This window comes from Thamnophis sirtalis, unplaced genomic scaffold, assembly GCF_051295495.1.
Source record: "Thamnophis sirtalis isolate CommonGarterSnake01/CBP01778 unplaced genomic scaffold, rThaSir2_p1.2 scaffold_2, whole genome shotgun sequence".
NCBI classification, from domain to species: Eukaryota; Metazoa; Chordata; class Lepidosauria; order Squamata; family Natricidae; genus Thamnophis; species Thamnophis sirtalis.
The window spans coordinates 72197210-72224327 of record NW_028261382.1 but is presented as its reverse complement, the minus strand read 5'-3'; the positions used below and the strand labels follow the sequence as shown (position 1 = coordinate 72224327).

Sequence of the window (27118 nt, the reverse complement as noted above, 5' to 3'; positions counted from 1 at the left end):
GAAGCGTCTGACATTTCATGCAGGCGCCATCCATGGACAGCCCCCTTCGGGAGGGGCTGGGGTCCTCCTGTCTCCAAGGCGCCCTTGAGTGGGTCACAAGGCGGAGCTCCAAGGCTCGGTGGGCATGCCGTTCGGAGGAAAGTCAGCACGCCGGCCGTGAGGTCGCAGGGAGAGGCGGGGAGAAGAAGACGGACGTCTCTTCCCTCCAATCGGAAGGCGGGGATGCCGAAGCGCCGGCCAATAGGTGCGTAGCTGGGGGCGCGGGGCGCGGCCTAGGCCAGCGGAGGCCGCTTTCTTGAGGGCTTCTCCTCAAGCCAGGAGGGGAAGGCGAGGAGAAGGCGCCGCCCCGAGCCGGGCCGTCCGTCTTCGTCCCTCCCCCCCCGCCTCCAAACCCTCCGCTCGGGCCGCGCCACCGGCTGGAGGGTTCGCGGGGAGAGGCTTCGTCAGGTGAGGTCTTCCCTAAAAAGCCTCTGGGGATTGTAGTTGAAGGGGCTTGAGGGGTTGCCCCCCGGGAGGTGGCCATTTGGCACAGGCGTAGTGAATGCTGTGGAAAAAGGGCGGGAAGGCGGAGAGGGAGCCTGCGAGGCTTTTGAGGGCCTTGAAGGGGCGTCGTGGCTGCAGCCTCGGCCGGCTTCTTCGGTGCTGTGGGGTCAAGAGGGTTTTGTGGGGTAGAGAAGGGACGACAGGCCTTATCAGGAAGCCCTGTAAAGCGTCCAAAAATTTGGGGGTGTTGAGGGGGAGGGGATTGGGGGTCTTGGGCATCTTAAGACCGAATCAAAGGGCGACATCCTAAAATGAAGAGGAAGTTTCAGGGGAACAGGCTGGATCGCTGAGTGATCCATATAAAAGACCCTGGACTTGTATATAGAGCAGAACCTTGGAGGTCTTCTAGTCCAGCCCCCTGCTCAAGCAGGAAACCCTAGACCTGTGATAGTGAACCTATGGCAGGTGTGTCAGAGGTGGCACGTAGAGCCCTCTCTGTGGGCACGCACGGCATCACCAGCTGTTCCTCTGGCGGAAAATGGCCCAAAAATTGGCTAAGAAAACTGTCCTGAAAGCAGTGTAAAAACCACCCAGAAAATGGTCTGAAAACAGCCCCCAAAATGGCCAAAAAACAGGCATATACACACTGGCCACCTGGTCTTCATGTTTCCTGGCCTGCATGTGTATGTCTTTGGGTTTCCGGCCCTCCAGCACAGGTGCATGCATGCACATAGACACGTTCTGGTTTGGGCACTTGGTGCTGAAAAGGTTCGCCATCACGGCCCTAGACTGCACGAATTTTTTTTTTCTTTCAGTTCGGTAGGTGACCCAGATTCAAGTCCACTTTTAGCCGTAGAAAACCACTGAGCGGTTTTAATCCAGCCACTATATATATCTTAGCTCAATAGAAATAAAAGATACGGTATTGTGCTTCGTTAATGTACTTAATTGGGTTCTGCAACCCAACAAGGCAGACCCAGACTTCAGAGGATGATCAGAACTGCAGAAAAACCAATGGCTACCAACCTGCCTTCCATCCAAGACCTGTACGCTCCATGAGTCAAAAAGGGGACTATGAAAGTATCTACAGACCCCTCACATCCTGGACATAAATTGTTTCAACTCCTATCGTCTAAACAACGCTGTAGAGCACTGCACACCAAGACAACTAGACACAAGGACAGTTTTTTCCCAAAGCCATCACTCTGCTGAACAAATAATTCCCTCCCCACTGTCAAACCATTCATTAAGGCTGCATTATTACTATTGGTCTTCTCATTGTTCCTATCACCCATCTCCTCCCACTTGTGACTGCAGGACTCTCACTTTGTGGCTTGCATCCTTACTATTGATATTGGTTGTTTCCTGATTGCTTATTTGCACCCTATGACTATCATTAAGTGTTGTACCTTATGATTCTTGATGAATGTATCTTCTGTTTATGTACACTGAGAGCATCTGCACCAAAGACAATTTCCTTCTGTCCAATTATACTTGGCCAATAAAAAATTTCTATTCTACTCTCTATTCTCTTCTATTCTCTATTCTATTTATTCTATTCTGTTCTGTTCTACTGTATTGGGCATCTTGAGACCTGAAGGTGGACGTGCAAAGGGAATCAAAGGACGGCACGCTCAATGCATGGAACATTCAGGGGAACAGGCTAGATTGCTGAGGGATCTGGGTATAGAGTAGAATAGAAGCTGGAAGGGACTTTGGAGGTCTTTCCCCTGCTCCAGCAGGAGACCCTATACCATCTCAGACAAGTAGGTGTGCAGTCTCTTCTTAAAAGTGTCCAGGATGGAGCATCCACGACTTCTGGTGTCAAGGAGTTTCACTGGTTAATTGTTCTTGCTGTCAGGAAATTCCCCCTTAGTTCTAAGTGGCTTCTCTCCATTATCAATTTCCATCCCTTGCTTCTGGTGTTGGATACTATACACCTTTAAATCATCATCTGTGATGTACATTGGGATGCGTGACAACTGAATTGCATTTATGACTGTTGCAGTGTCCTGGGGTCATGTGACTCTCCTTTTGCGACCTTCTCACAAGCAAACATGGAAACTGGATTCACTTAACTGTGTTAACTGTGATTTAACAACTGCAGTGATTTGCTTAACAAATGTGGCAAGAAAAATTGTTAAAATGGGAGAAAACTGTCAGCCCTGAAGTTGCCCCAACTGTGGCCATTTTTTTTGTAGGTTTTGTAGGCAAAAACCCAGTTAACAAATTTCTCACTTGGCAACAGAAATTTTGGTCTTAAATTGAGGTCTACCTGTAGTTTATTCATTCATTCGGCCACCTACAGCGATTGAAGGTATTGTGAGGGGTCTGCTAATTGAGGTGTATAGAAGGACAAGTGGGCTTTGATGTTTAGATGTGCAGATTGAGATGCTGCTGTTCTGGGCTTTGATCCAGAGTTATGTGTTGGATGTGAACATTAGGATGTGGCCCTGAGGTCATGTGCAGTCTGGAAAAGATTCAGATACGTAGATTCCTTCCTAGGTGTGGATTTATTATGAATGGGACAAACTGAAGTATTGGTATAAAAGATTTCCCTTCTCAACCTAATCTGGCTAAAAGGCTGGAAGGGGAGCAGATCGGGGGCTTTTAGATTTTAATTTCTAACCCTACTATTATGGCATGTATATTCATTGTTGTAGCTTAATGTAATTTGCAGGTGGGCCTAGGAGAAAGAACTGAGCCACGGAATTAAATTGTTATTTATGGTGGGTTCAGTATAAACACTCAGCAAGAGGATTTGGCATTTTTGTCTGCCTATTGAGTCCTTCCCAAGGACCTGGAATAGGCAGATGTGGTTATTTCATAATAATAGTGTCACATAATGTAAGCTGTTTCTAAGCAAAGCTGCCTTTTGCAATCTTCTGATGGTGCCCCAGATGTTTTGGAATTGCACCCAATGTGCCTATTTTGGCTTTCTTTTGCCACACTTGTTCGGTTTGCAGATCTTTTTGTTATTATGTTTTTATCCTGCCTTTTTGTTATATGTACCGTGACCCGTCAAAAGCGCGGAGGACAAAATCGCGCTCGACGAAAGCGCGCATGTGACATCGTCACAGTGCGACGAAAAAAATTAAAAATTGAAATAAAATTAAAATTAAAGCAAGCCGATTCACATAAAGGTAAGGGTTAGGGTTAGGGTTAGGTTAAGGGTTAGGGTTAGGGTTAGAGCGTTAGCGTTAGGTTTAGCGTTAGGTTTAGCGTTAGGTTAAGGGTTAGCGTTAGGTTTAGCGTTACGTTAACGGTTAGGTTTAGGGTTAGATTTAGGGTTAGGTTAAGGGTTAGGTTTAGGGTTAGATTTAGGGTTAGGTTTGGGGGGGTTAGGGTAAGGTTTTAGCTTTATTTTTACATTTTTCGATCACAGCGCGATGTTTTCGTCGCGCTGTGATGACGTCAAATGCGCGCTTTCGTCGAGCGCGATTTTGTCCTCCACGATTTTGTGGTGGAACCATATGTACAAGTCACAATGGCAACCATATCTAACACCCTTGCCTTCTATTCTTCCCACAATGACAACTATGTGCGAGGTGGGCTGATAAAGTGCAATTGGCCCTTTAAAGTCACTCAGCCAGTTTTCATGCCTAAGGAAGACCTAAAACTCTCAAGTCTCCTTTTTTCTAAGCCAGCACTTGTACCACTAAACCAAACTGACTCTAGAAATTGTGAGAAAACCATAATTCAGGAGCACATAAGCAATGGAGTCTGCTTTATAATGATCACCAATGATGCATGGCAGATATTCAATCATTTCAGTATCTCTTTCTGTATTTGCCAATCTCGTGATTTTTAGGAGAGTGGGAAATTGTTGCTCTAAATTGCACACAGCATTAAATTAACTTAAAGTCATGTGACTGAATGTTATCTATGTATTTCTGTAGTTTTCTGATTGAGGTCTTGTGCAAAGGGAAGGGAAAATACCTTTCAGCTTTCAGATGGATGTATTTTGACTCAAATCCATAATTTGCTATCTTCTAATGTAAGCAGTTGGGCACATGCTAAAAATTAAAATGTTTTTCTGCAAACTGCTACGGATAATAGTGCAAGTTAATTTGTACATATTGTGAATAAACATGCTGTTGAAAGTCATAGAGTAATAGAAGCTTGGCACCTTTTTGTAATTCTCCTTATCTTCTAAGAGCTTAGTAGAAATCGTTCTAATCTGAAATTCGTCCTGCATGACTTTTAAACATATCTTTACACCCTTACTGTATGGTTTTTTTTAAAAAAATCCCAGATCCTGAGATTGTTGGTGGTGAAAATCATGTGTAGGATTTGTTCTCTGTGGAGTCACAAGATAGGTAACAGTGTAGGACAGTATTTTTCAACTACAGCAACATTTAAGATATGGGGAATTCTAGTAGTTGAAGTCCTCATATCTTAAAGTTGACAAGGTGGAGAAACACAAGCGTGTAGGACATACTTCCCATTCAGAACTTTTAATTCTGCAATCTCCTACCTATATTATTGTTGGCTGTGCTATATGAGGAATTATGAGAGTTAATCCATTATGTTTATGGACACCCCACTTAGGAAAGATTGAGGCAGAATGTGGCAGTAAGGAATAATAGATTTAGAAAGAACGGGGGTGAGATTTGGCCAGATTATTGAAGTAATATTGTACTGATCTATTATTGCAACAGATCTGAAAAAGAGTGGGTGGCATTTTCTCTATTTTGTAATTGACAAAAAGCAGGTATCTGACCTTCCCTTTGTATACTATCTTCCTGGTTCACAGTCTTTAAGACCCTTCAATACAGTACTTAGTCCTCTAATATTTATTTAAAGCTCAAGGAATCAAGATGCAATAAAGATTATGAACTAGCATCAGATTAATTCTGTCTTTTGTAAAGATGAGTCTCATTACTTAATATTTACTTTATTGTGCAACCATTAAAGGTTTTTTTTTCTTTCTCGTGCTTTTAATTATATATTTCTGGTGGTGAAATGGATTGCAGATATTTATGGACCCTTTTACATTGAATAAGAGTATTAGACTTTCACCATTGGCTACATTTGGAGAGCTGCAGTTCTTCTAATCAAAGGAATGAAGCCTTGGAGTTTAATTAGATTTTGCATCTGACACCTCACCATTCCAATGCAGCCAGGCCTGGGAGATCTTTCTACTCCTTTTGTGCTTGAGGTGGAAAGAAAAAATGAAACTTTGATATTGGGTTTTACCTATTAGATAGATTTTTTATAGAAATGCCTAGTTTCTATTATTAGTTAAGTAAAAGTAAAAAGATGAGGGTAGATGTTAATGCTATTTTATGTTATTTTGCTGTACAAAAGGAGTTGGAAGTCAATCCTTTTTTTTCCTTTTTCCCTTGCTTTTCTCCACCATCCATTTCCCTTTTTCCTAATTTCCCTAATATTTACTTTTGTATTCTCTTTATATTCAATTCAAACCTTTATTATCAGAGTACAACATGTGTACAATGAGTTTGGCTGAGCCTCTCTTTGTGTGTGTGTGTATGTATACACGCACACGCACACACCATGTTTTCTTGAAAATAAAACACGGTCTTATTATCTTTTGACCCCCGAAATAAGTGCTTGGCCTTATTTTTGGGGAGATCTTATTATTTTTGAAATGCAGGCGGTGGCAAGCGTGGTCACCTCATGGCTGCTGCTGTGTTGCAATATTTTCGGGGCAGGGCTTATTTTAATGCATGCGCTCAAAAGCTCAGTTGGACTTATTATCTGGGGAGGTATTATATGAGATCTTATTACTCCTTTTCACAAACCCACTCTGTGGGTAGAGCGTGCAGGCTGACAAGCACGTGTCCTTGATACAGCTGGAGCGCAGCTACCCCTCTGGCCTGTTTCTCTGTTACTTGATACTGTTGAGAGTTGGAAGAATCTTTGGATTTGTCTTACTTGGCAGCTGCTGCAGAAATCTCTACTGCAAATGAAGAACCTTGCACCAGCTACTCCCCTTTTGGTTGAACTACTGTACTACTGGTATGCTATAAGCATTCCTGCCCTGGGGTCATTTTTAGGTTGCTATGAAGCAAGATGATCCTGTTGCTAATACCAATTACTGTATCTGCTTTTGAGACCTATAATAGGATGCTGAGAATAGCGGTAGAGGAAGCATACTCCTTACTTTTGCTTCTTGCAATAGAGAACGTTTCCATGCTGGAAAGGTTGAATAATGAGACAAGAGGTTCTGCTTGCGAAGAAAATGGGATATTGGTGACTTTTCCCCCCTCACTTGTCCTCATGAATGATTTCACTGTGTTGCAGGAAAACATCTGTCTTTGGATACACTGGTTTGTTGGAACACTAGACATAACTTTAAATTCCATAAGAGCTTACTTTCTTTGTAGTTCCAGCCATCCCTCTTCATCTGTGCATTTTTTATAGTGATTCTGGGGAGTTGTTTCATGCTATGCGTTGCACTTTCAATGTTATGTTTGTTTTTGATCTGTCATATCAAATGATGCTCATGTATTTGTAAGCCATTTATAGCAGGATGTAGGAATCCAGGTATTTTATCTCTGCGCTTGAGAAATACAGGAAATTAATTTCTTTCCATTTTATACTTTGACTTTTGGATCAGATTGAGGGGGGGGAATCAAATTTGGGTAATATATGGCTTATTAACCATTCTTACATAAACCTGTTAACTAGCTGCCAGTCTTTACATGTGTTTACGTAGTTCTGTTCTATGGAAGCAGGGACGCAGTGCCTCAGTACCTAAGACGCTGAGCTTGTCGATCAGAAAGGTCGGCGGTTCAACTCCCTAGTGCCGCGTAACAAAGTGAGCTCCCATTACTTGTCCCAGCTTCTGCCAACCTTTGGTGGGAAGGTAACAGTGTTACATGCACCTTTGGTGTTTAGTCATGCCGGCCACATGACCATGGAAATGTCTTCGGGCAGCGCTGAGTCTTCGGCTTTGAAACGGAGATGAGCATCGCCCCCCTAGAGTCGGGAATGACTAGCTCACATGTGCGAGGGGAACCTTTACCTTTATTCTATGGAAGAGACTGAAATAAATCATTTTAGAATAAAGCAATAGCAACATTAAACAAAAGAACAAAGAATAAGGCAGCAGGATAGCAGAATAATCCTTTAGCTGTGCTTTCTATTTGGCATGTTTACTAAACCAGCATTGATAGATATCCTTTTGTTTAAAAAACAGAGGAAAAAATAGGCTGACCAAAACAAAGACGTTTTATAATGAGTTTTTGCAATGTATGTGTGGTCTGTAAACCTGCTAGATTGCTGAATGTGTTGTTGAAGAAGCTGCTCTAAGTTCCTCCCTGAAACCCAAAACGAAGCTTCCTTTAATTGTGATGCTGTCTATCCAGTCAAGAGAGGAGACTCCTAAATGTGGCGATATCAAACATTGTGACTGAAGTTGTGTTGTGATTGTGTGTTCTTTTCTTTTTTTCTTTTGTCTAGGGCATTGACTGGTCAGTGAGGCGTGGCAGGAATGTTCCATCCACTTCAATGGAGGTCGCCCTCCAGCTTTTATTCCCTTTATGCGAACTCATCCCGCTTCATCACCTATGAAGGGAAGCCACGGAATGGGTGGTGGAACGAGGACTTCCTGAAGGGCAAGTACCAGTGGCTGCTTACGTGGCTTCGGAAAGGCTCTGAGCAAGACCTGGGGCAGAAGAGCCTACTATCCCTGCTGGCCAATCAGTGCAGCTATGTGACCAGCCAGAGAATCAGGCGTGCTCAGCAAATCGCTCAGCTGTACAGTAACATTTATTCCGAGAGGGCGCGCAAGAATCTCTTCTCTTCCTTGTGGCGGCGATTCCAGGGTCATCATGCCAACGCCTGCAAGCTGATGGCAGCCCTCACCGGAGTGTTCCTGTGGGAGGAGGAGAGGATCAAGGAAGAAGAGCTGAAGAGGTAGGTCTTCTCCCCTTTCTGCTAAGTCTCGGGGTGAACGGGGCTCCTTTGGTGTTGGTAGCAGGGCACATCCTGACCCAATTTCCTTTTTAATTCCTCAGTGGCCAGGGCATGATTATCACTTGGAGGGCAGGGATTTCCTGTTAGCTCTCGCACATCCAGCAGGTGCCTTGACCCAGGTTTCTCTTTGGTGCCGTAATTACCAGGCAAGTTGATCGTTCCTGTAGAGCAGGGGTGTTGAACCATGGCAACTTGAAGACTACATAGATTAGAAAAACAGAGTTGGAAGGGACCTTGGAGGTCTTCTAGTCCAACCCCCTGCTCAGGCAGAAAACCCTATACCAGGGCTCAGCAACCTTAAACACTCAAAGAGTCATTTGGACCAGTTTCCCACAGAAAAGAAAGCACCGGGAGCCACAAAGGTCCTAATTGGAAGCCTCCTGTTCAATTCTGGAGCCAACCAGAAGTCTGGTTCCCCTGCCATAGAGTCTCCTTGCGCGCTGTGCTTCCTCCCCCACTCCCCGGAAGCTCCTATTAAAATTGTGGTGCTGACCGGTGACAGGGACCCACAGCAGAGGGATGAAAAAGCTACATGTAGTTCCAGAGCCGTGGATTGCCGACCCCTGCCCTATACCATGTCAGAAAAATGGTTGTCTGGTCTCTTCTTAAAAACTTTCAGTGCTGGAGAATTTAAAACTTCAGGAGGCAAGTTGTTCCACTGGTTAATTGTTCTAACTGCCAGGAAACTTGTGGACTTCAACTCTCAGAATTCCCCTGCCAGTGCATTGTCAAAGGATTGAATTTGTACATGCTTCCTGTGACTATTATCGCTTCTCAACTTGCCAAAGAACTGCGGAGAGGGAAGTGGAAGATGGATTGGGGAGGCTCCAGACTTCAACCATGTCCCCACCAAGGACACTTCTGCAAGTGTCGGCCACGACATAAACTCTTCTCAAAACGAAAGGACAGTTCATAATTGGACCATGCGACCTGTCCAATGGGAGGAGGGGAGAAATCTAGTCTTTAATCGTGCAGAATTGCGTGGGAAAAGTTAGAGCCGGTTTTGCAATCTTCAGTGCCAAAATGATGTGCTCAAAAGAGTTTTGCTTTTGGGATTGTGAAATTCCCAAAAGTGTCTATGTTTGTTGGGTTCGTGCATGTTGGGAGTTCAAGTCTTAAGTTGCCAAGGCTGGGCCACCCCTTCTCTAGAACTCTTTCTCAAAAGAGAGAGAAGGCATCACCTCTATTTTAGGCCAGACGGGGGAGGAGAGACGACGAGCCCTCACCAGCTGTTCTTTCCGATCCTTGTGACTTTCCTGATTAGCATCTGAAGAGTTTTACAGTTAGTCTTTGACTTATGACTGCAACCGAGCAGAATATTTACGTTGCTAAGTGAGACATTTGTTAAGTCAGCTTTGCCGCATTTTATGACCGTTCTTGCCACAGTTGTTAAGTTAACAACCCAGTTGTAAAGTGAATTGACCGCTTGTCAGAAGCTCCCCAAAAGGAGATCCCGTGATGTGGGACACTGCGACTGTCATCATTATGAGTCAGTTGTCAATCGTCTAAATTTTGATTATGTGAGCACGGGATTCTGCAATGGTCGTAAGTGTGAAAAATGGTCATCGGTCACTTTTTTCAGTGTTGTAATTTTGGTGAACTATTGTAAATCCAAGACTGCCTGTAATGGAGCCTAGAATTGCCATTGTAGGTCACGATGGTTATAAGTTGGGAGGTGCCCATATAACCAACCAATCTGCTTTTATGACCTCTTTTGCAGCAGTCATTAAGCAAGTCAGTCCATTCCTGTGGGTGTGCTTTGCCAAAAACTGGTTGAAGTTTGGTTTCTGACCAAACACCCCACAAAACCTCATAAATTGTGATTGTAAAGGCGAGCTGCTTGACAAGCAACCCAAATAAGGCTATTTGGCCACAGAAAGGGGTCACTGCTGTTGGAAGTCCAGAACTGGGTTATGTGCCTTTTGGGTGGGTGGGGGGTCTGTTGTAACTTTGAAGGGTTGCTAAGCAACCACCCATTAAACAAGGACTACCTGTGTACCTGATGTTTCACTGCACTGTTCATTTATATCTTTTATTTCCCTCTCCATGACTTCTAAAATATGAGCTTTTAGGCAATCTTAAGGATATTTAAGAAAGCTGGAGAATCAGAAATATACCCAGGTAGCTTTTTCCAAACTAGTGCTCTGAAGTTTCCCCAATTCCTAGTGAGTATAATAATGGATTACGGATGCGGTGGCTCAGTGGATAAGCTTGTCGATCAGAAAGGTCAACAGTTCGGCAGTTCAAATCCCTAGTGATATGTAACGGATTTACCTTCAGTTACTTATCCCAGCTTCTGCCAACCTAACAGTTTGAAAGCACGTAAAAAATGCAAGTAGAAGAATAGGAACCACCTTTGGTGGGAAGGTAACAGAGTTCTGTGTCCCTTTGGCGTTGAGTCATGCCGGCCACATGACCACGGAGACATCTTCGTACAGTGCTGGCTCTTCAGTTTTGAAACGGAGATGAGCACTGCCCTCTAGAGTTGGGAACGACTAGCACACATGTGCAAGGGAAACCTTTATGTTACCTATAATAATAGATTGGGCATTATGGGAGTTGTTATCTAATCCATGGAAGAAAGCATGATTGTAGTCCCCAGTTAAAGCAAACAGCATTCATTACTATATGTTTTCAAATATTTAAATGGACATCAGGATCTTTTTTTTTAACCACATACCTGTTTTGAAGTGCACTGGATTCTGTAGATTCCGCTTTGTAGTGTGGGGCAACCTGATGCTCCAATTATGTTGTGTGATATTGTGAGAAACAAAAAATATAGGAGACCATGAACAATAAAAGCATATTTATTTAAAATGCAATTGTATATAGGCTTTTGCAAAAGGATTCTGTGTCATGAATGATAGAAAGAGAATGTTGGCTAGGTCGGAATACATGGCTTAAATAACTCCATTTCTCTCAGATAAATTCCAGATTAGCTTTCAACTGGCTGCCAATGAAAGCCGGAGTGCTAAACATCTGGCCAGATGCCAGACTCCCTAACTTATAGCAGATCATATACCTACAGGATTTAAAAATTCAGGAGGAGCCGGGCGTGCCATAAAGTGAACACAGCGAGTGAAAACTGTAGAAATCTGATCTGCTAAAACTGGGACCAGTCACAGGGAATGTGTGAGGTCATTGTTAATTAGTTGACTGCCAACAATGGCTCCCAGTATTCCTCTGGCTCTCTTTCTTACCCTGAACAGCTTGGGACCAAAGAACCTGAAAAGACTCATTTTCCACCCTTAATGCTGCCAGAAGAAATATCCTTCAGTGCTTGGAGTCTTTGCAAATTCAGTATTGAACTTTAATATTTCCTAAGCTTTGAAATTAATTTATTGGGAAGCTTGCTTAACCCGCATATCCACTGGCCCTCTTTAAAAGACTTTTTGAAGACGTATCTTTTTTTTATTTGGAGGTGGGGTGTGTGGCGCAGTGGATATGTGTGTGAAGTTTAGAAGCTTTGCTGCTTTACAAAACTGAATCATTCAGCCATCTTCTGCAGGAACATGGTGGTACTTAACCTTTCCCCCTTTTCTGGAAAGGATCACTGTGGCTGAAAGAATTGCCTTAAAGCAGTGTCCCTCAACCTTTTGGACCCCAGGGACTGGTTTTGTGGAAGGCGTTTTTTCCATGGAATGGGGGTGGTGGAGACATAGTTTTGCATTCTGCCTTGATCCTGCAGATGCATGTACGGGGCTCCGCTCGCTTGTACAGCCCGGTTACTGGCGGGCTGCAGACCGGGAGTTGGGGACCCCGTCTTGAAGCTGTCAGGATTCCCACGGATGCCCTAATTAACTCATGAGCCTCGAGTCAAGTTTCAAAAGAAATCCAGTTATTTATTAGGAATAACATGTCAGCAACTACCTGAGTGAAATCAACTCTGCAGCAAGTGATTTACAGCTCAACTGTGACCTTGTTTTCCCCCTCCTCCCTGAGTGTGTCATAAATCACATTCTCCAACAAGGCACTTTCGTGGGTTCTGAACTTGGCTGCTGGGCTACTCCATCAGTTCTCTCTCCCCCCCCCCCCCAAGGCAATTTGAGAGCAGACCATGAATGCTTTACAAGTTGACAGAAGCATTGATGGTGAGGTGAAAGTAGGATTTGTTTAAAATAGTCCCCAACCTTTTCAGCTTTGTGGACTCATGGGTGGAGGGAGAGAGGGATGGTTGCAGGCAAGCAAGTATGCCTAGTTCCCTTTGTACAGTGGGCATGCATGCACACCGTTCAGCACAAATGGAGTTTTGCACACACATGTGCTCACCTGCCGGTAGTGCAAGTGGAGCTGCATGCATGCAGTGGCCCAGTTCCGAAAGAGCTGGAAACCCCTGGCCTAGAAGATGTGAAAGGAAGAAGAGAAGGCAAGGTAGCATCAGGAATTCGTGAAACATAGATTTAGTAAACCTTCTAACATAAAAAAATAAAGGCAAGATGGCTGCTGGGAACTATGCAGTAGCCATGAAACTCGCAATAAACTTTTTATCTACAGGAGAGGCAACTCTTCATATACTTAAGTATACTCAGAAAGTTTAATGTTGAAAGAACTCGTGCAGAATATTCTTCGGTGTGTTGCAAATCTGTTCTGAGCCAATAGCAGGTGAGGTCTCGCAACACACCTTTTGGCTGTTTGCGTATTGCTGAGCTCAGGACTGAACCTTGCGTAAACGTTGGGACACTTTGCGTAATCCAGGCTACTCTTGCCCAAGTACTTAACCTGTAAATCCCCTGCACCCCAGGGTGGTTTTTTGTGAAGATCTCTGTGGTAATAAACATGGAACTAGCATGAAAAAGGTTTGGTACAGTCTTCCCACTTCACACAGACCTAATGTCAGGGTTCCAAATAGCATCCAAAAGTAAATCGGAGTCCGAGGCAAAGTATTGCTCAGAGTTCCAATTGATTAAGGGGGCCATGTTGGCACATCTGGGAAAACCCGAATCTGAAAGCTTCCCAGTTTCCCCCACCCATTTGAAAGTTCAAGATCTTGTCCCCAACACCCACAAGTCCATCCCATGGTCCAAATCTTCCCCTACCATGCTGACAGCTTCCACCCATCCAGTTCCAGCCAGGTGCAGTGGTGCAGAGACAAAGGATGACCTTGGCTTTCTACAAAGGATTTTGTTATGGCTACATAGCATCTAACTCTGTACAATCCCCCCTCCCATTTTCCCACAATAGAAAATGCATAGCAGAATAATAGAAAGTGTGTCAGGCCAAAGATCCACAAGAAAAGATCGCTGCAGGCCTGACACTTTCTCTGAGTGACACTGGCCAAGTCCCTGACTACCTGAGATACTTTTTATGAAAGTCAGGAGTGACGGACAAGTGATCCTCAACATAAGACCACAATTAAGCCCAAAATTTCAATTGCTAAGCAAGATGATTTTTGCCCAGTATTACAACACCACCACCAACCACCACCCCGATTGTTAAGTGAATGACCACAGAGATATTGCAACAATCATAAACATGAAAGCAGTCATTGGTCACTCTTTTCCACAGTGTGTAGTTTCAAAAAGTCACTAAACGAATGATCGTAAATCAAGGATTATCTCTACTCAAGTGCAGTAGCTGGAAGGGGCCTTGGAGGTCTTCTGATTCAACCTCCTCTATATGCATGTGACTTTCTCTCCCCCCCCCCCCAGCCCCTCCATCTATGTTCTAAGCAGCTTCTAAAAATTTCAAGTCTTTGAGTTTTTATTCTTTGCCCATCTGAGCCAATCGGTGGAAAGAAGGATAAATCTAATGGGTGATACACATTTCGGAATGAACTGTTTTCCTTCGATGTTGACTTCAGTGCAAATTAAAGTCAACAGAGGAATATCCCTTGTTCAAGCTCAGTTGAAGAGAACGAGAAGTATCTGTTCAGGATAAATACCATTGACCTTGAAGAAGCTTCCAGATTTATGTAACAGTTGTCTTAATAAAAGCAGCTCTTGGAAGATCAGTAGATTTGACTTAATTTACCTATTGCCCTCATCTAACCTCTTTAGTCATGTGTGCGTTTGACATACTTCAAACATGTGGCCTTCCACTGAATGTCTGTCCTACATGTTAGTTAGCCAGAAAACAGCTGGCGTCGCAAATCATGTTGAACCCTAAATCCAATAATAGAATAGCAGAGTTGGAAGGGAGCTGGGAGGTCTTCTAGTCCAACCCCTTACTCAAGCAAGATACCTTATACCATTTTAGGACAAGTGGTTGTCCAGTCTCTTTTTTAAATACTTCCAATGATGGAGCACCCACAACTTCTGTAGGGAAACCATTTCATGGATTAATTGTTCTAACTGTCAGGAAAATTCTCCTTATTCCTAGGTTGCTTCTCTTCTCCATAAGTTTCCACCCATTGCTTCTTGTCCTGCTTTCAGGTTCTTTGTGGCAGCCCACAAAGACTCTTAAAAGACTTTTATCATACCTTTCAAGATTAATAAAGCATAGTTTGTGTGGTATGAAATGACAACCGCAACCATATGACAGCTTATTTGGATGGCTGACTTCACACAAACCTGCTAAGGCAATGATGGCTGCCCCACCACTATTCACATGCGAAACATACTCAACCAGAAACAAGCCAACCCCCATTCTATGCTAGACTAAGAAGAGAAGAGGATGAAAAAGATGCTAGATGATTGGTTGGTTCCCCTCGGACATACGTGCTAGTCGTTCCCGGCTCTAGGGGGCGATGCTCATCTCCATTTCAAAGCTGAAGAACCAGTGCTGTCTGTGGTCATGTGGCCGGCATGACTAAATGCCGAAGGCGCACGGAATGCTGTTACCTTCCTACCAAAGGTGGTTCCTATTTTTCTACTTGCATTTTTTACCTGCTTTTGAACTGCTAGGTTGGCAGAAGCTGGGGCAACTAATGGGAGCTCCCTCCGTTAATGCAGCACTAGGGATTCAAACTGCTGACGTTTCTGATCGACAAGCTCAGCATCTTAACCACTGAGCCACCGCGTCCCTCTAGATGCTTAATATCTTAATGGACCCTATTAAAAGATGAGAATTTGCTCTTCAGGAAATGTCTTGTCACCATCACCTGCCTACATTGCTTGTTTAGTGAGCTGGGACAGTACAATTTTGCAAAGTTAAGCTGTGGAGAAATATGGTTACTCCACAGAATTCTCCAGATTTCTCCAAACAGAAAGAAAAGAAACAAGTAATTAAAAAAATGAAACATAGAAAATGAAAATGAAAGAAACAATGGATCATATTGTAGGCACAGCAAATTATCCTTTTTTTGGTTTGCCCCAGGCCATTTGTGATTTAAATCTTGAATTCTTTCTCCTCGTTTGCCATTGCTGGAATTAACTTGTTAAATTAGAAATAGAGGCCCAGCTGGATCTGTACCACATCTATTGTAAATAGAGCTTCTATTTGGGTAAGATAAGGCAAAAGAATAAAAATAAAAAAGCCCTGTTGGTGGCAGCCATTCTTAGTTTGTTCTTCCAAAGCTAAGCAACCGGGTTAGAACTTGGATAGAAATGCAACAATAGTCCAGTTGGAAAATCCCTTTAAAAATCATATGGAAAAAAACACTGGCAAACTGCTTACATATTGTTGTCAAGAAAAATCCATGAGTGGGGTTGAAGAAGTTATTAGCAATCGAGCTTGACTCCATGGAATTTTTACTTTGCTTTAAAAAAAAAGGGTGGGTAGCATTTTTTCCAGTACTTTCTTATTCCCTTGCCAAATATATGTCAGGTTGATTAAATTTCACCAAGCAAGTCCGGAGGGGTGGGGGGGATGTTAGGAAGACAGTCAACATTCATTTTTCTTGCCATTTACATGTATACATCCCAACTAGACAGTGGTGTTTATCTGTATCATATAATATATGTGGGTATATGCTTTATTATTTATTTATTTATTTATTTTGTCATGTTTGTATCATGTATATTGGACATTATATTGGAGGTGGTGACCCTTTGAGAGATGTATGCAACAAAATTTCATTTTAATATATGCTGATTAGTGTACATACAAAGTGACAGCAAAGTCATTCTATCATCTATCCATCTGTCTGTCTATCTTCTATCTGTCTGTCTGTCTGTCTATCTATCTATCTATCTATCTATCTATCATCTATATTCATATCATCATATATCTATATCTTCTATCTCTATATCTATTCATATCATCATATATATCATCCATATCATATATCAATATCTATTTCTATCATCTTATTCATATCATATATCAATATCTACATATCTCTCATCTTTCATGTAATCATATATCATAGCTATCATCTTTATATTCATATCATATATCTATCTATCTATCTATCTATCTATCTATCTATCTATCTATCTATCTATCTATCTATCTATCTATCTATCATCTATCTAAATAGACATGTTTCAACATCGTTCTCCCAAGGTCTGTGCAAGAAATGAAACACATGCAAGAAATCTCGAGGTTCTTCCCGAGCAGTGTGGAAGAAAATCAGGAGCTGGAGCCAAGCACCTACCAAAGTGTCTCGTCTGATCCTGAAGAGCAGAGTTGGGAAATGGTGGTCAACAAGAAGCAGTTCAAACTATGGAGGCGTCCGGTTGGCGGGGGTCATGTGTACCAGTATCGAGGTATCCCCACCCCCTTCCCTTTCATATTTACTCTTGTCTTGGTACACAGATCACACATCTGTCTGGCCAAGTTGGGCTGGATGACTTGCTAACCCCTTCCACCTCTGTGATACAAGATAATAACATACACAATCTGCTTAATTTACCACCGCCAACAGAGGCCTTCTTGAGTCAAATTTTGTTAATTCGCTCTGGATAGCAAGGTGGGCAATGTTTACATTTAATTAATCACTAATAATTATTGACCAGAAGGTAAAGCCTCTAAAAGTCATGTTCCAGGCTTAATAAGGGCCGAGGTGATCTTAAAAATCTAGATTCAGGGATTTCTAAGTCAGTCCTAACGTTTTCCAGTGGCTCTCAGTAGTTGGCCCATTTTTTTATCACGTACAAGTTTGTGTAGGGAGCCCTCAAATGAAGATCCTATTTGGGGCCAGAATTTCCATCACTAAGCAAAGCAAATATTAAGCAAAAGGTGCAATTTTATTATCTTTTGTGGCCCGCCAGCAGAGCTGGCAGCAGATTTGGACAGTGAGGAGGTTGGGGAGGAATAGGGGCCAGTCCTGGAGTCTGAGGAAGGCTCTGATGAGGGCTCTGTGTTGGAGGCAGAGAGGAGGCCAGGGTTGTCTGACAGTTATCAGCTGCCTTCGGAGTCAGACATCAGTGAGGCAGAAGAACAACTGGAGCCTGTTCCCAGTGTGCGCATGCACAGAGTTGCTGAATGAAGGGAACAGCTAAAGAACAGGGATCGACTTGGAAGTAAGGCCAGAAGTGGACGATGAATGGCCCCCTCCCAAAGGAATTAAAAGAGGAGTGAAAGGGAGTTTGTGAGGGAGTTTGTGACTCCTTGCCAAGTTTTGCAGGTATCGGCCTGGCAGCTCTCCAAGCCAGATAAGGTCTGTGACTATAAATCCTCCCTTGAAAGACTGCTAGATGTGAATGAGCCTCAGTCAGAACATTATCTTAAGAATGCTCTCCAGGGCCTATGTGAGGACCAGAACTATTATAATTGAAATAAATAAGGAAATAAGGATGTTACGAGCGGAGGATGTGCTGCTTTGCTGTTTTACTATTTATGCTTTGACTTAAAATGGTCTTTAAAAACTTGAGTCTGGTACATACCAAGTGAGGGGCGTCTAGATGCTTTGGAGCCTACAAGTATCTTGTTGCCCACTTACGATTTGAAGTCTTAACCAAGACCTGTGTTTGCTTTAATGTCTACTATGAGATTTGTCTTTCTATTGTTGTAGTCTTTGGAACATACACAGATGTGACACCAAGACAGTTTTTCAATGTGCAGGTGAGTTCTCCCACACCTCTTCCTGTTTCTCATTGACAGTAGGATACTTCCAGCTTCAATCTTTAATTCAGCCTACGTTCTGCTTGTCCTTATTGTAGGAGTGTGAGGGGCCTCTCAGAAGCCTAGCAAAATAGTTCAAAACAGGGCAAATAAAGCAAGACAAAATTAGTGTAAGATATTCTGCTAGTGTGTTTCTCCCGTGCTGGTTGTTAATATGGATAGTGCATATTCAAAAATTGTTAGAAATCTAAAAATCAAGCTGAATTTTTTCCTATATTCTGTGGCAAGCTCAGCTACGTTGGAAAATAGTTTACTGCAGCTTGAAATAAGTCTTAAATGCTAACTTTCCTTCACTACCATTTATTTTTTTTCTGTTTAATACTGTCCTACTAAACTTTACGTATGTACCTATCCAAAGCACTGAGCTGGTTTTCTATAACTGTCACCAAGATGCTTCATTGTTTTTAATTGAAAAATAGCATTTAATTGGGATGCACGAACAAGGGCCGACTTGGGAGTAAAGCCACAGGTGGACGATGAATGGCCCCTCCCACAGGGAATAAAGAGGAGCGAAAGGGGAGGGGAGTTTGCAGGAGGCAATTAGTTCAATTCATTAGGGTGAAGATCTGTTCCTAACTTGTTGCCAAGTAATTGCTGCTACAGTGTATTGTTTAGAAGATATCGGCCTGGCAACTCTCCAAGCCTTATAAAGGTCTGTGGTTGTAAATTCGCTCTGGAAAGACTGTTGGCTGGGACTTTGCTGGAGAGGAATTCCCTTTAACCTAAATAAAACCTAAATAAAAGAGGTTTGATCAGGATGAGGAGTTGGCTTCATGATCTTGGGAAGCCTAGGTCAGAACAGGTAGGTGACTTGAGAATTTGTGGCTTCTCTTCTAGCTGGATACGGAATACCGGAAGAAGTGGGACTCCCTAGTGATCAAACTGGAAGTGATTGAGAGAGACCGAGACACGGGCTCAGAGGTGGTGCACTGGGTAACTCACTTTCCGGTAAGGCCTCCTTCCTTTGCCCGTTGTTGCTTGCCAGGGGCATTGTCACTAGCCACCCAATCTTAAGACTTCTTCTTCCTCCACCCCATCCCTTTTCAGTACCCAATGTATTCACGGGATTACGTTTATGTCCGACGGTATGATGTGGACCAAGAGAACAATCTGATGGTGCTGGTGTCACGGTAAGTGGTCAAGGGCCCAGGAGCCACCTTCGCTGCTTGTCGAAAGGATCTGTCCAGTCGCCTGCTTAAGATTTGGGTTTCTAAATCTTTGGGAAAGGTTCTTGGGGCAAATGCTGGAAGGATGAAGGAAAAACTACCATGTGTCAGGATTCCAAATAGCATCCAAAAGTAAATCAGAGTCCGAGGCAAAGAATTCCTCAAAGTTCCAATTTATCAATAGAGCCATGTTGGCACATCTGGGAAAACCCGAATCTGAAAGCTTCCCAGTTTTCCCCACCCGGTTGAAAGTTTAAGGTCTTGCCCCCCACACCCACAAGTCCTCCCCATGGTCCAATCTCCCACTGCCATGCTGGCAGCTTCCACCCATCCAGTTCCGGCCAGGTGCAGAGACAAAGGATGACCTCGGCTTTCTAGAAAGAATGTTGTTATGGCTACATATCATCGAACTCCATATAATTCTCTCCTCCTATTTTCCCATAATAGAAAATACATAGTAGAATAATAAAAAGTGTGGCAGGCCAAAGATCCACAAAAAAAGATGGCTGGAGGCCTGACACCGTGTTTCCCCGAAAATAAGACACTATCTATATATTTGGCTACAGGCTCCAGGTCTTATTTTGGGGGATGTCATCCACTGACTTACCTCACTTGCGTGCGTCGCCCTGGCCTCCTTTTCACTGTCAGAGGCGTTCAGGAATTTCTGCAGCCAGCAAAGCTTTCCTGAAAGCCTCTGCAGTGGATAACGGAGCTCTGGATCGATCCAGCGCTTTGTTGTTGGCTGCAGAGGCCTTCAGGGAAGCCTTGCCAGCCACAGAAGAAATGGGCTGGCAAGGCAGATGTCGGGGTGTGCGAGGTTTGGCTGCAACTATCCAAAGGTAAGTAGTAGGACAGCTGCCCCCCACATCCCCAATTTAGCTTAATTTTTACCCATTCACTCTGGAGTGGGCGGGGTCTTAATTAGGGCTTGTTTTGGAGGTTAGGGCTTATCTTGGGCACACGTGTAAAAATCAAGCTAGGACTTACTTTCAGGGTAGGTTATATTTTCGTGGAAACGGTTGTGTGAATGTTGTTGCGAAACGATAAAGAGCTCTTTTGGAAGCTTAAACAGATCCAGTTTCAATGTGCCTATCAATTTGAGATCCCTGGAACACTTTTTTTTAATTCTTTCCCTCTGTTTCTTTTGTCCTGTCCCTGGAAGATTTTAAGGTGCAGATAACTTTAATAGAGGTGCACAGGAAGGCCAAAAGGGGCGAAACCTTTTTTTGAAGTCCAGAGCTACAAGGTGATATTCTGAAGCAGCTCAGCAAGAGGCCTCCCTGATTCACTGGAGTATAAGAGGAAAGGAGGGAAGCCCAGCATGATGGGAGTTGCAAGATAGATGTCAGCCCAGGCCAGATCAAGAAATTAACCACGCAGGAAGGCTAAACCTACTTACATTGAGATTGGCTAATAATAATGGCAGTTGGAAGTCTGAGGGGCAGGGGGATGGACTAGAAGATCTCCAAGGTCCCTTCCAACTCTGTTATTCTATGCTTGTTCTTATACCCTAGTGAATTAGGGAGGCGTCTGCCTCAAGCGCTTCAAACCGTATCACCTGGACTTAAAAACTGCTTTACCCCCTTTGGCCTAGGCCTAGGGGTCAGCAAACTTAAACAAGAGCCATTTGGACCCGTTTCCCACATAAAAGAAAACACCGGGAGCCCCAAAGGTCCTAACCGGAAGCCCTCTGTTCAGTTCTGGAACTGACCAGAAGTTCAGTTCCCCCACCATAGAGTCTCCTCCTAGCGCGGCGTACTTTTTCCTCTACCTGTCATAACCGAAAGCCCTATCAATTGTGGAGATAACTGGAAAAACCTCCCTTTGCCATAGAGTCTTCTCCTGGCGCACTGTGCTTCTCTCTCCCCCCCCTCCCACTGGAAGCTCCTCTCAAAATTGTGGCACTGACCAGTGACGGAGCCACAGCAGAGGGGGGGGAAAGCCACATGCGGCTCCAGAGCTGCAGTTTGCGGACCCCCAGCCTAGGCAACAGTTTTCACATATCTCTGTCAAAATAATCTTCTTTACTCTCTACAAATGAAACAAACAAAATGTTACCGTGTTTTCCCCAAAATAATCTTATTTTCTTTTGACCCTCAAAATAAGCCCTTGGCCTTATTTTTAGGGAGGTCTTTTTATTTTTGAGGTGCAGGAGGTGGCGAGCGTGGTCACCTCATGGCTGCTGCTGTGTTGCACTATTTTCAGGGAGGGCTTATTTCCGGGGAAAGAGGGTTAAAAAGTTACGATATCTACGTAAGTTACATAACAAGCAGATCTAAATTATATTAAAGGAACCCAAATAACCTTTGCAACCCCCAAGGTAGGTCACAACGTTTGAACACCCACTAATGTTTGGAAAATGGAAAGCTGAAAAAATTTGACCCGCCCTACTCTACAATAATTGCACAATGTTTGCAGTCCCAGAGCTGAACAGATGGTTGATTGGTTTTCTGAAGTATCATGTCCTTTTTCTTATTTTGGTTAGAGCGGTAGAACACCCAGGCGTTCCTGAAGATCCTGAATTCGTCCGGGTCAGAACCTACGAGTCACAAATGGTTATCCATCCTCACAAATCATTTGATGAGGTGAGTTCCTTTATTATTTTATTTTTTTTTAAAAAAAAAATAGGGAATCTGAAATTTAGAAGAGGTTTTCTTTACATGGAGCATAAATATTTAAGAGGCTGAAGCAACAATTGTTAATGTGTGTTTGACCCCTATTATTTTTGATTTATTATACATATTTTATTATATTTTAGGCCTCAGAATTTGACATGTATTATGCATCATCTCTCTAATCCTTGCCAGTCTTTACATCGACTATTTGGTTGAGGCAGTGACAGTGATGGTCATTTAATTTTGTATCATGACCCTCTTTTGCTAATACAAAATGGGTGGGGCCAAGATTTTCTAAGCAGAAAATCTTTATATTTTTAGGTTTCCTTTAGTTGTTGTAAAAATTCAAACTGGTTTGAGAATGTGTTTTCTCTCTCTTGCTACATGTTCTCCATTTCAGAATGATTGAAAGGGGTCAGAAAGTGAGGTGTGCAAACTTCATGTCCTTCAAAAGTCTCTGTTGCAATTGTGAGCAAGTTGAACCGGCAGAAAAACTCTGTCCTGCAGCAGCCTCAGGAGGAGCAGCTGCCTGGAGGACATGTGAACGATCTCCTGTTGTCTCCTTATACAGAGAGGTTCTAAGGAACTGGTTTACTCATCATTTCCACTTTAGAAAATAGAATAACAGATTTGGAAGGAACCTTGGAGGTCTTCTAGTCCAACCCCTGCTCCTGCAGGAAACACTCTACCATTTCAGACAAATGGTTTTCCAACAGTTTCTTAAAGACTCCCAGTGTTGGAGCATTCACAACTTCTTGAGGCAAATCGTTCTACTGATTAATTGTTTTCACTTTCAGGAAATGCCTCCTTAGATCTAGGCTGCTTCTCTCCCTGATTAGTTTCCACCCATTGCTTCTTGTCCTGCCCTCAGGTGCTATGGAGAATTTCTTTGTTCTTTGTCGTGGTCATTGTCCCTACAAAAGTCACCCCTCCACACACACTGTACTAAGGAAAGGGAACAAAAAATGTTTGACTGTAAAGAGGTTGCTGCCAGACACTTAGGAAGCTTTTATTTCTTGTTTTCATGATTCTGTCCTTGTTATCATGGCAATGGCACTTTGCTTTTATAATTTATTTTTTACTATAACAGAGTGGGAAGGGATCTCAGAGGTCTTCTAGTCCAACCCCCTGCTTAGGCTGGAAACCCTCTACCATTTCAGACAAATGGTTGTCCAATCTCTTCTTATACACCTCCAGTGTTGGAGCATTCACAACTTCTGGAGGAAAGTCGCCCCACTGATTTTGTTTTACATAGCAAAAGGGTTAAACTGGGTAAGTTAACTGGCCGACCTCCTTGTTACAAGTAGTAGTAGTTAATCAGTATTGTTTCCTGTTTCAGAATGGCTTTGACTACCTGCTCACCTACAGCGACAACCCACAAACTGTGTTCCCTCGATACTGTGTCAGCTGGATGGTTTCCAGTGGTGAGTGTTGGGGACTGTGGTTCTTCAGCAGGGAGAACGGGCTACCAAAGTGGCAGAATTGGAACTCTTGAGTTGGTGGCGTCAGCATAAAACATAGGGTGATCTCAGATCCCAGAACGGTGTGATTTAGAACAACCATCAGTTTCGATGTTGAAGGCCTGATGATGATGTGAAATTCGCATCCCAAAGTTTACTGGGTTGAAGTGGGTGGAAAATTATCCTTGGGTGAAAAGAAGTTGGCTTTGTATCATGGGGGCCTCATGAGGTTCATGATCAGGTTTGGTATAGGATAACCAACCCTTCCCTTTTGTTACAGGTATACTTTTGAACTTATTGTAGTGGTGCGGTGGCCTCGAGATGGAGCTCTCGCCTCACAATCAGGGGGCTGTGAGTTCAATCCTAGGTAGAGGCAGATATTTCCCTCTCTGGGCACAATGAGAATAATATCTGCTGAACAAAACTCCACACTGGCGACAGGAAGGGCATCTGGCCTTTAAAACACTCTGCTAGCTTAATTCAGTTGACCCGACTCCACCCTGCAAGGGATTATGGGGTTGTTAAAAAGAGGGTGATGAATTTAGTATGGATGTGAGTCACACCCCTCAATTATTTTGGGGTCAACTCTATGAGCAGCTATAAAAGCCCCCAGTGCGATTGGTGCGGTGGCCTGGAGGTGGAGCTCTCACCTCACAGTCAAGAGGCTCATGAGTTTGATCCGCAGTAGAGGCAAATATTTCTCTCTCTGGGCATATTTGAGAATTTATCCGCTGAACAAAACTCCGCATTGGCAACAGGAGTGGCATCCAGCCAGTAAACCTGAGCTCCATTCAGTTGCCCAAATGCCACACTGCAAGGGATTGTGGGGTGGTTAAATGAAGATGATGATCTTTTTGAACTCATTCAAAATTGGCTACTGACCCTTAGTGAATTTAAAAGGCCCCACTTCAGGTTCTGTTTCTCCACAGCAGAACAAGTCTCCAGAATTCTGGTTCAGAGGTCTAGAAGTTTCCACTCCTACCACAGCCGCCATGTTTGCGAGGAGCGGAGGGGCTGCCTTTTCGTGTGGCCCCAAGTAGCAATTGGCGCGAGTGGGACTGCTTTCCCATCTTAAATCTTGAGACGAGGATGTCTTTAAGGCATGAGTGAGGTCCTAAGCCCCCCCCCCCGCCATCAGATTACAGCCCACCCGAGTTTCCCCTTAAGTCTTTTTTAAAAATATATAATATTTTTAATGCATATAATATAAACATAGACCCAGACATCTAAATACAAAAAGAAAAAGGAAAAAAATAATATTACTGTGCACCCCAGCCCCTCTGGAGACCCTGGTCCTCCCCCCCCTTATATTTCTTCATCTATAACAGTGATGGCTAACCTTTTTGTCCTCGCATACCGAAAGTGTGTGCGTTTGCATGCCAGCACATGCACGCATGCCCACACCCATAATGCAATGCACGCATGACCTCCATGTACCCCAACCCTTGTGCATGTGCGTGTGACACCCCCCCCCCATTTTGGGCCTAGTGGACTTTTGTGGAGCCTCCTGGGACCAAAAATGGGGCACAGAGGCCCCCATCCCTCCACGCTCCCTTCTACATGCCACGCATGTGCACATGACCCCATGCATACACGCACGTCTCCCACATGCAGGGAAGAGACCCGAAAATCAGCTGGCCAGCGGGAGGCGTGCATGCATGTTTGGTGGGGCTGAGCTGAGACGATGGCTCACGTGCTGGAAGAGAGGCCTGTGTGTGCCACCTGTGCCAGAGCTTCGCCATCATGGCTGTATAACAACTACAGAATATACAATATCTTCCAATTGTGCCCTCATCCCCTCCAAAACAACATATATCCTTGAGTAGGTTTATTCCCTTTGCTTCCACCAACATTGACTTTATAAAATCCCCCCATATTTCACCATGATCGTTTGCTTCGATCACCCCTTTTTAAAGTTTAATTCCCGTTGTTAATTTATCATTTGCTGCCATACGGTGGGACCTCGAGTCACAAACGGTTCTGACCACAACCAAATTGGGTATCGCCGACCAAAAAATCTGCTAAATGTTTCACTTTGTTCATGAACAATATCCTCGGGTGGTGATCAAACACAGCTGCAACAATTCCCCCTTCTGTGCCTTTTTGTATGTGTCTGTGCACGTGTATGCGTAGTCAGTCTTGCTTCAAGTCACGACCAAATCGGGTGCTGACTGAAGTCCGTGAACGGATTACAGTTGTGACCGGAGGTCCCACTGTACTCCAGAGTTCATTGTGCCACTCCTTTCTTTGAATATCCCAGTTTTATCCTCATCTCAACTTACTGTATTTTTCAGAGTATAAGACGCACTTTCCCCCCCTAAAAGAGGGTGGAAATGTTAGTGTGTCTTATATATTGAATACAGCCATTTTTGGGCTCCTGAAGTCCCGCCCCTGCAAAATGGGCTGTTTTTCGCAAAAATGGGCTGTTTTTCCTTCCCCCCAGCCCCCAGGAGCTCTCTGCAGGCTTCAGCAGGGCTAGGGGAAGGGAAAAATGCCCCCATTTTTGTGAAAAATGGCCCATTTTCCTCCCGTTTTTCACAAAGACGGGGGCATTTTTCCCATCCCCCAGCCCTGCTGAAGGCTGCAGAGTGCTCCTGGGGGCCGGGGAGGACAAAACTATTTTTTCTTTACTTACCTCTTCAATATCTTGGTGCGTGTTATACACTGGTGCATCTTATAGTCCGGAAAATACAGTAACTCCGAATGCTTAAGTGCTTTTGAGGGCAGATCAGTTTCCCTGACCGCAGGTAGGTGTTGGATTCCTCTTGACCAGCTGGTATACTTTCCTCTCCACCCACCTGTTGTCCCCCCGCCCCCTTTCATTGTCCCCCACCCCCCCTTTCCCCAATCACAGGCATGCCGGACTTCTTGGAGAAACTTCACTCGGCAGCGCTGAAGGCAAGGAACATGGAGATCGTTTTGAAAGACTATATCGCCGCCTCCAAGTCCCGGGACAGCGGGGGCGAGAACAGCAACGGGGAAGAGAAGGCCGGCATGCCTGCCCAAGACCACAAGAACGAAGGAGCCCACAGCCCTATCCAGATAGACTATGCTTAAAAGGAGGAGGGGGAGGGCTTGGTTTGCAACATTGGCAGCCCCATGCCTCTTGCTCCGGGCTGTGAAAAAGGAAAAAGAAAAAAGCCACGGAGAAGGACGTCATTGGGACCTCGATCCCCTCGCCCTGCGTCTGTCCTCTTCCTCCCCCTTCTCTGCCACGTCTCCTCCTTGAAGGAAAGAACACCGTCAGCCCTGGGCAACCACTCTCGGCCATCGTGAAAAACAGTTTTGTGCGGCCACTTCTGTGTCTTGATCTTATTTGCTCTTAACCCTGTGGGTGTGGTGGACGGCGGCGGCGGCGGGGGGGGTATTAGTGGAGAAAAAGCTACGTTCTCGGACGGTCTCATTTCTTCCTCCCCCAGTACTTGAGGCTCCCCGCAAGCCGTTTGTCTCTTTCGTAGAGATGAATCGCGCCCGAGGCGGCTGCAGCCTGGTGCACAACAAGCCA

The 27118-nt window shown here is 44.1% G+C and overlaps 1 protein-coding gene across 2 annotated transcripts; it reads left to right on the top strand.

Annotated features, from left to right (window-relative positions):
• Window positions 1–123: 123 nt before the first annotated feature.
• On the top strand, window positions 124–26909 carry STARD7 (StAR related lipid transfer domain containing 7). 2 transcript variants are annotated; one of them, XM_087706073.1, is made up of 9 exons: window positions 124–244; window positions 7912–8367; window positions 16813–17015; window positions 18263–18312; window positions 19210–19320; window positions 19420–19502; window positions 22024–22123; window positions 23493–23577; window positions 26468–26909. In XM_087706073.1, the coding sequence occupies exons 2-9, from the start codon at window positions 7943–7945 to the stop codon at window positions 26668–26670; spliced, it is 1260 nt and encodes a 419-aa protein (XP_087562199.1). In that variant the 5' UTR covers window positions 124–244; window positions 7912–7942; the 3' UTR covers window positions 26671–26909. The 2 variants fall into 2 exon arrangements, with proteins under 2 accessions (XP_087562199.1, XP_087562198.1); XM_087706072.1 differs by lacking the exon at window positions 124–244 and adding an exon at window positions 290–447.
• Window positions 26910–27118: the final 209 nt, after the last annotated feature.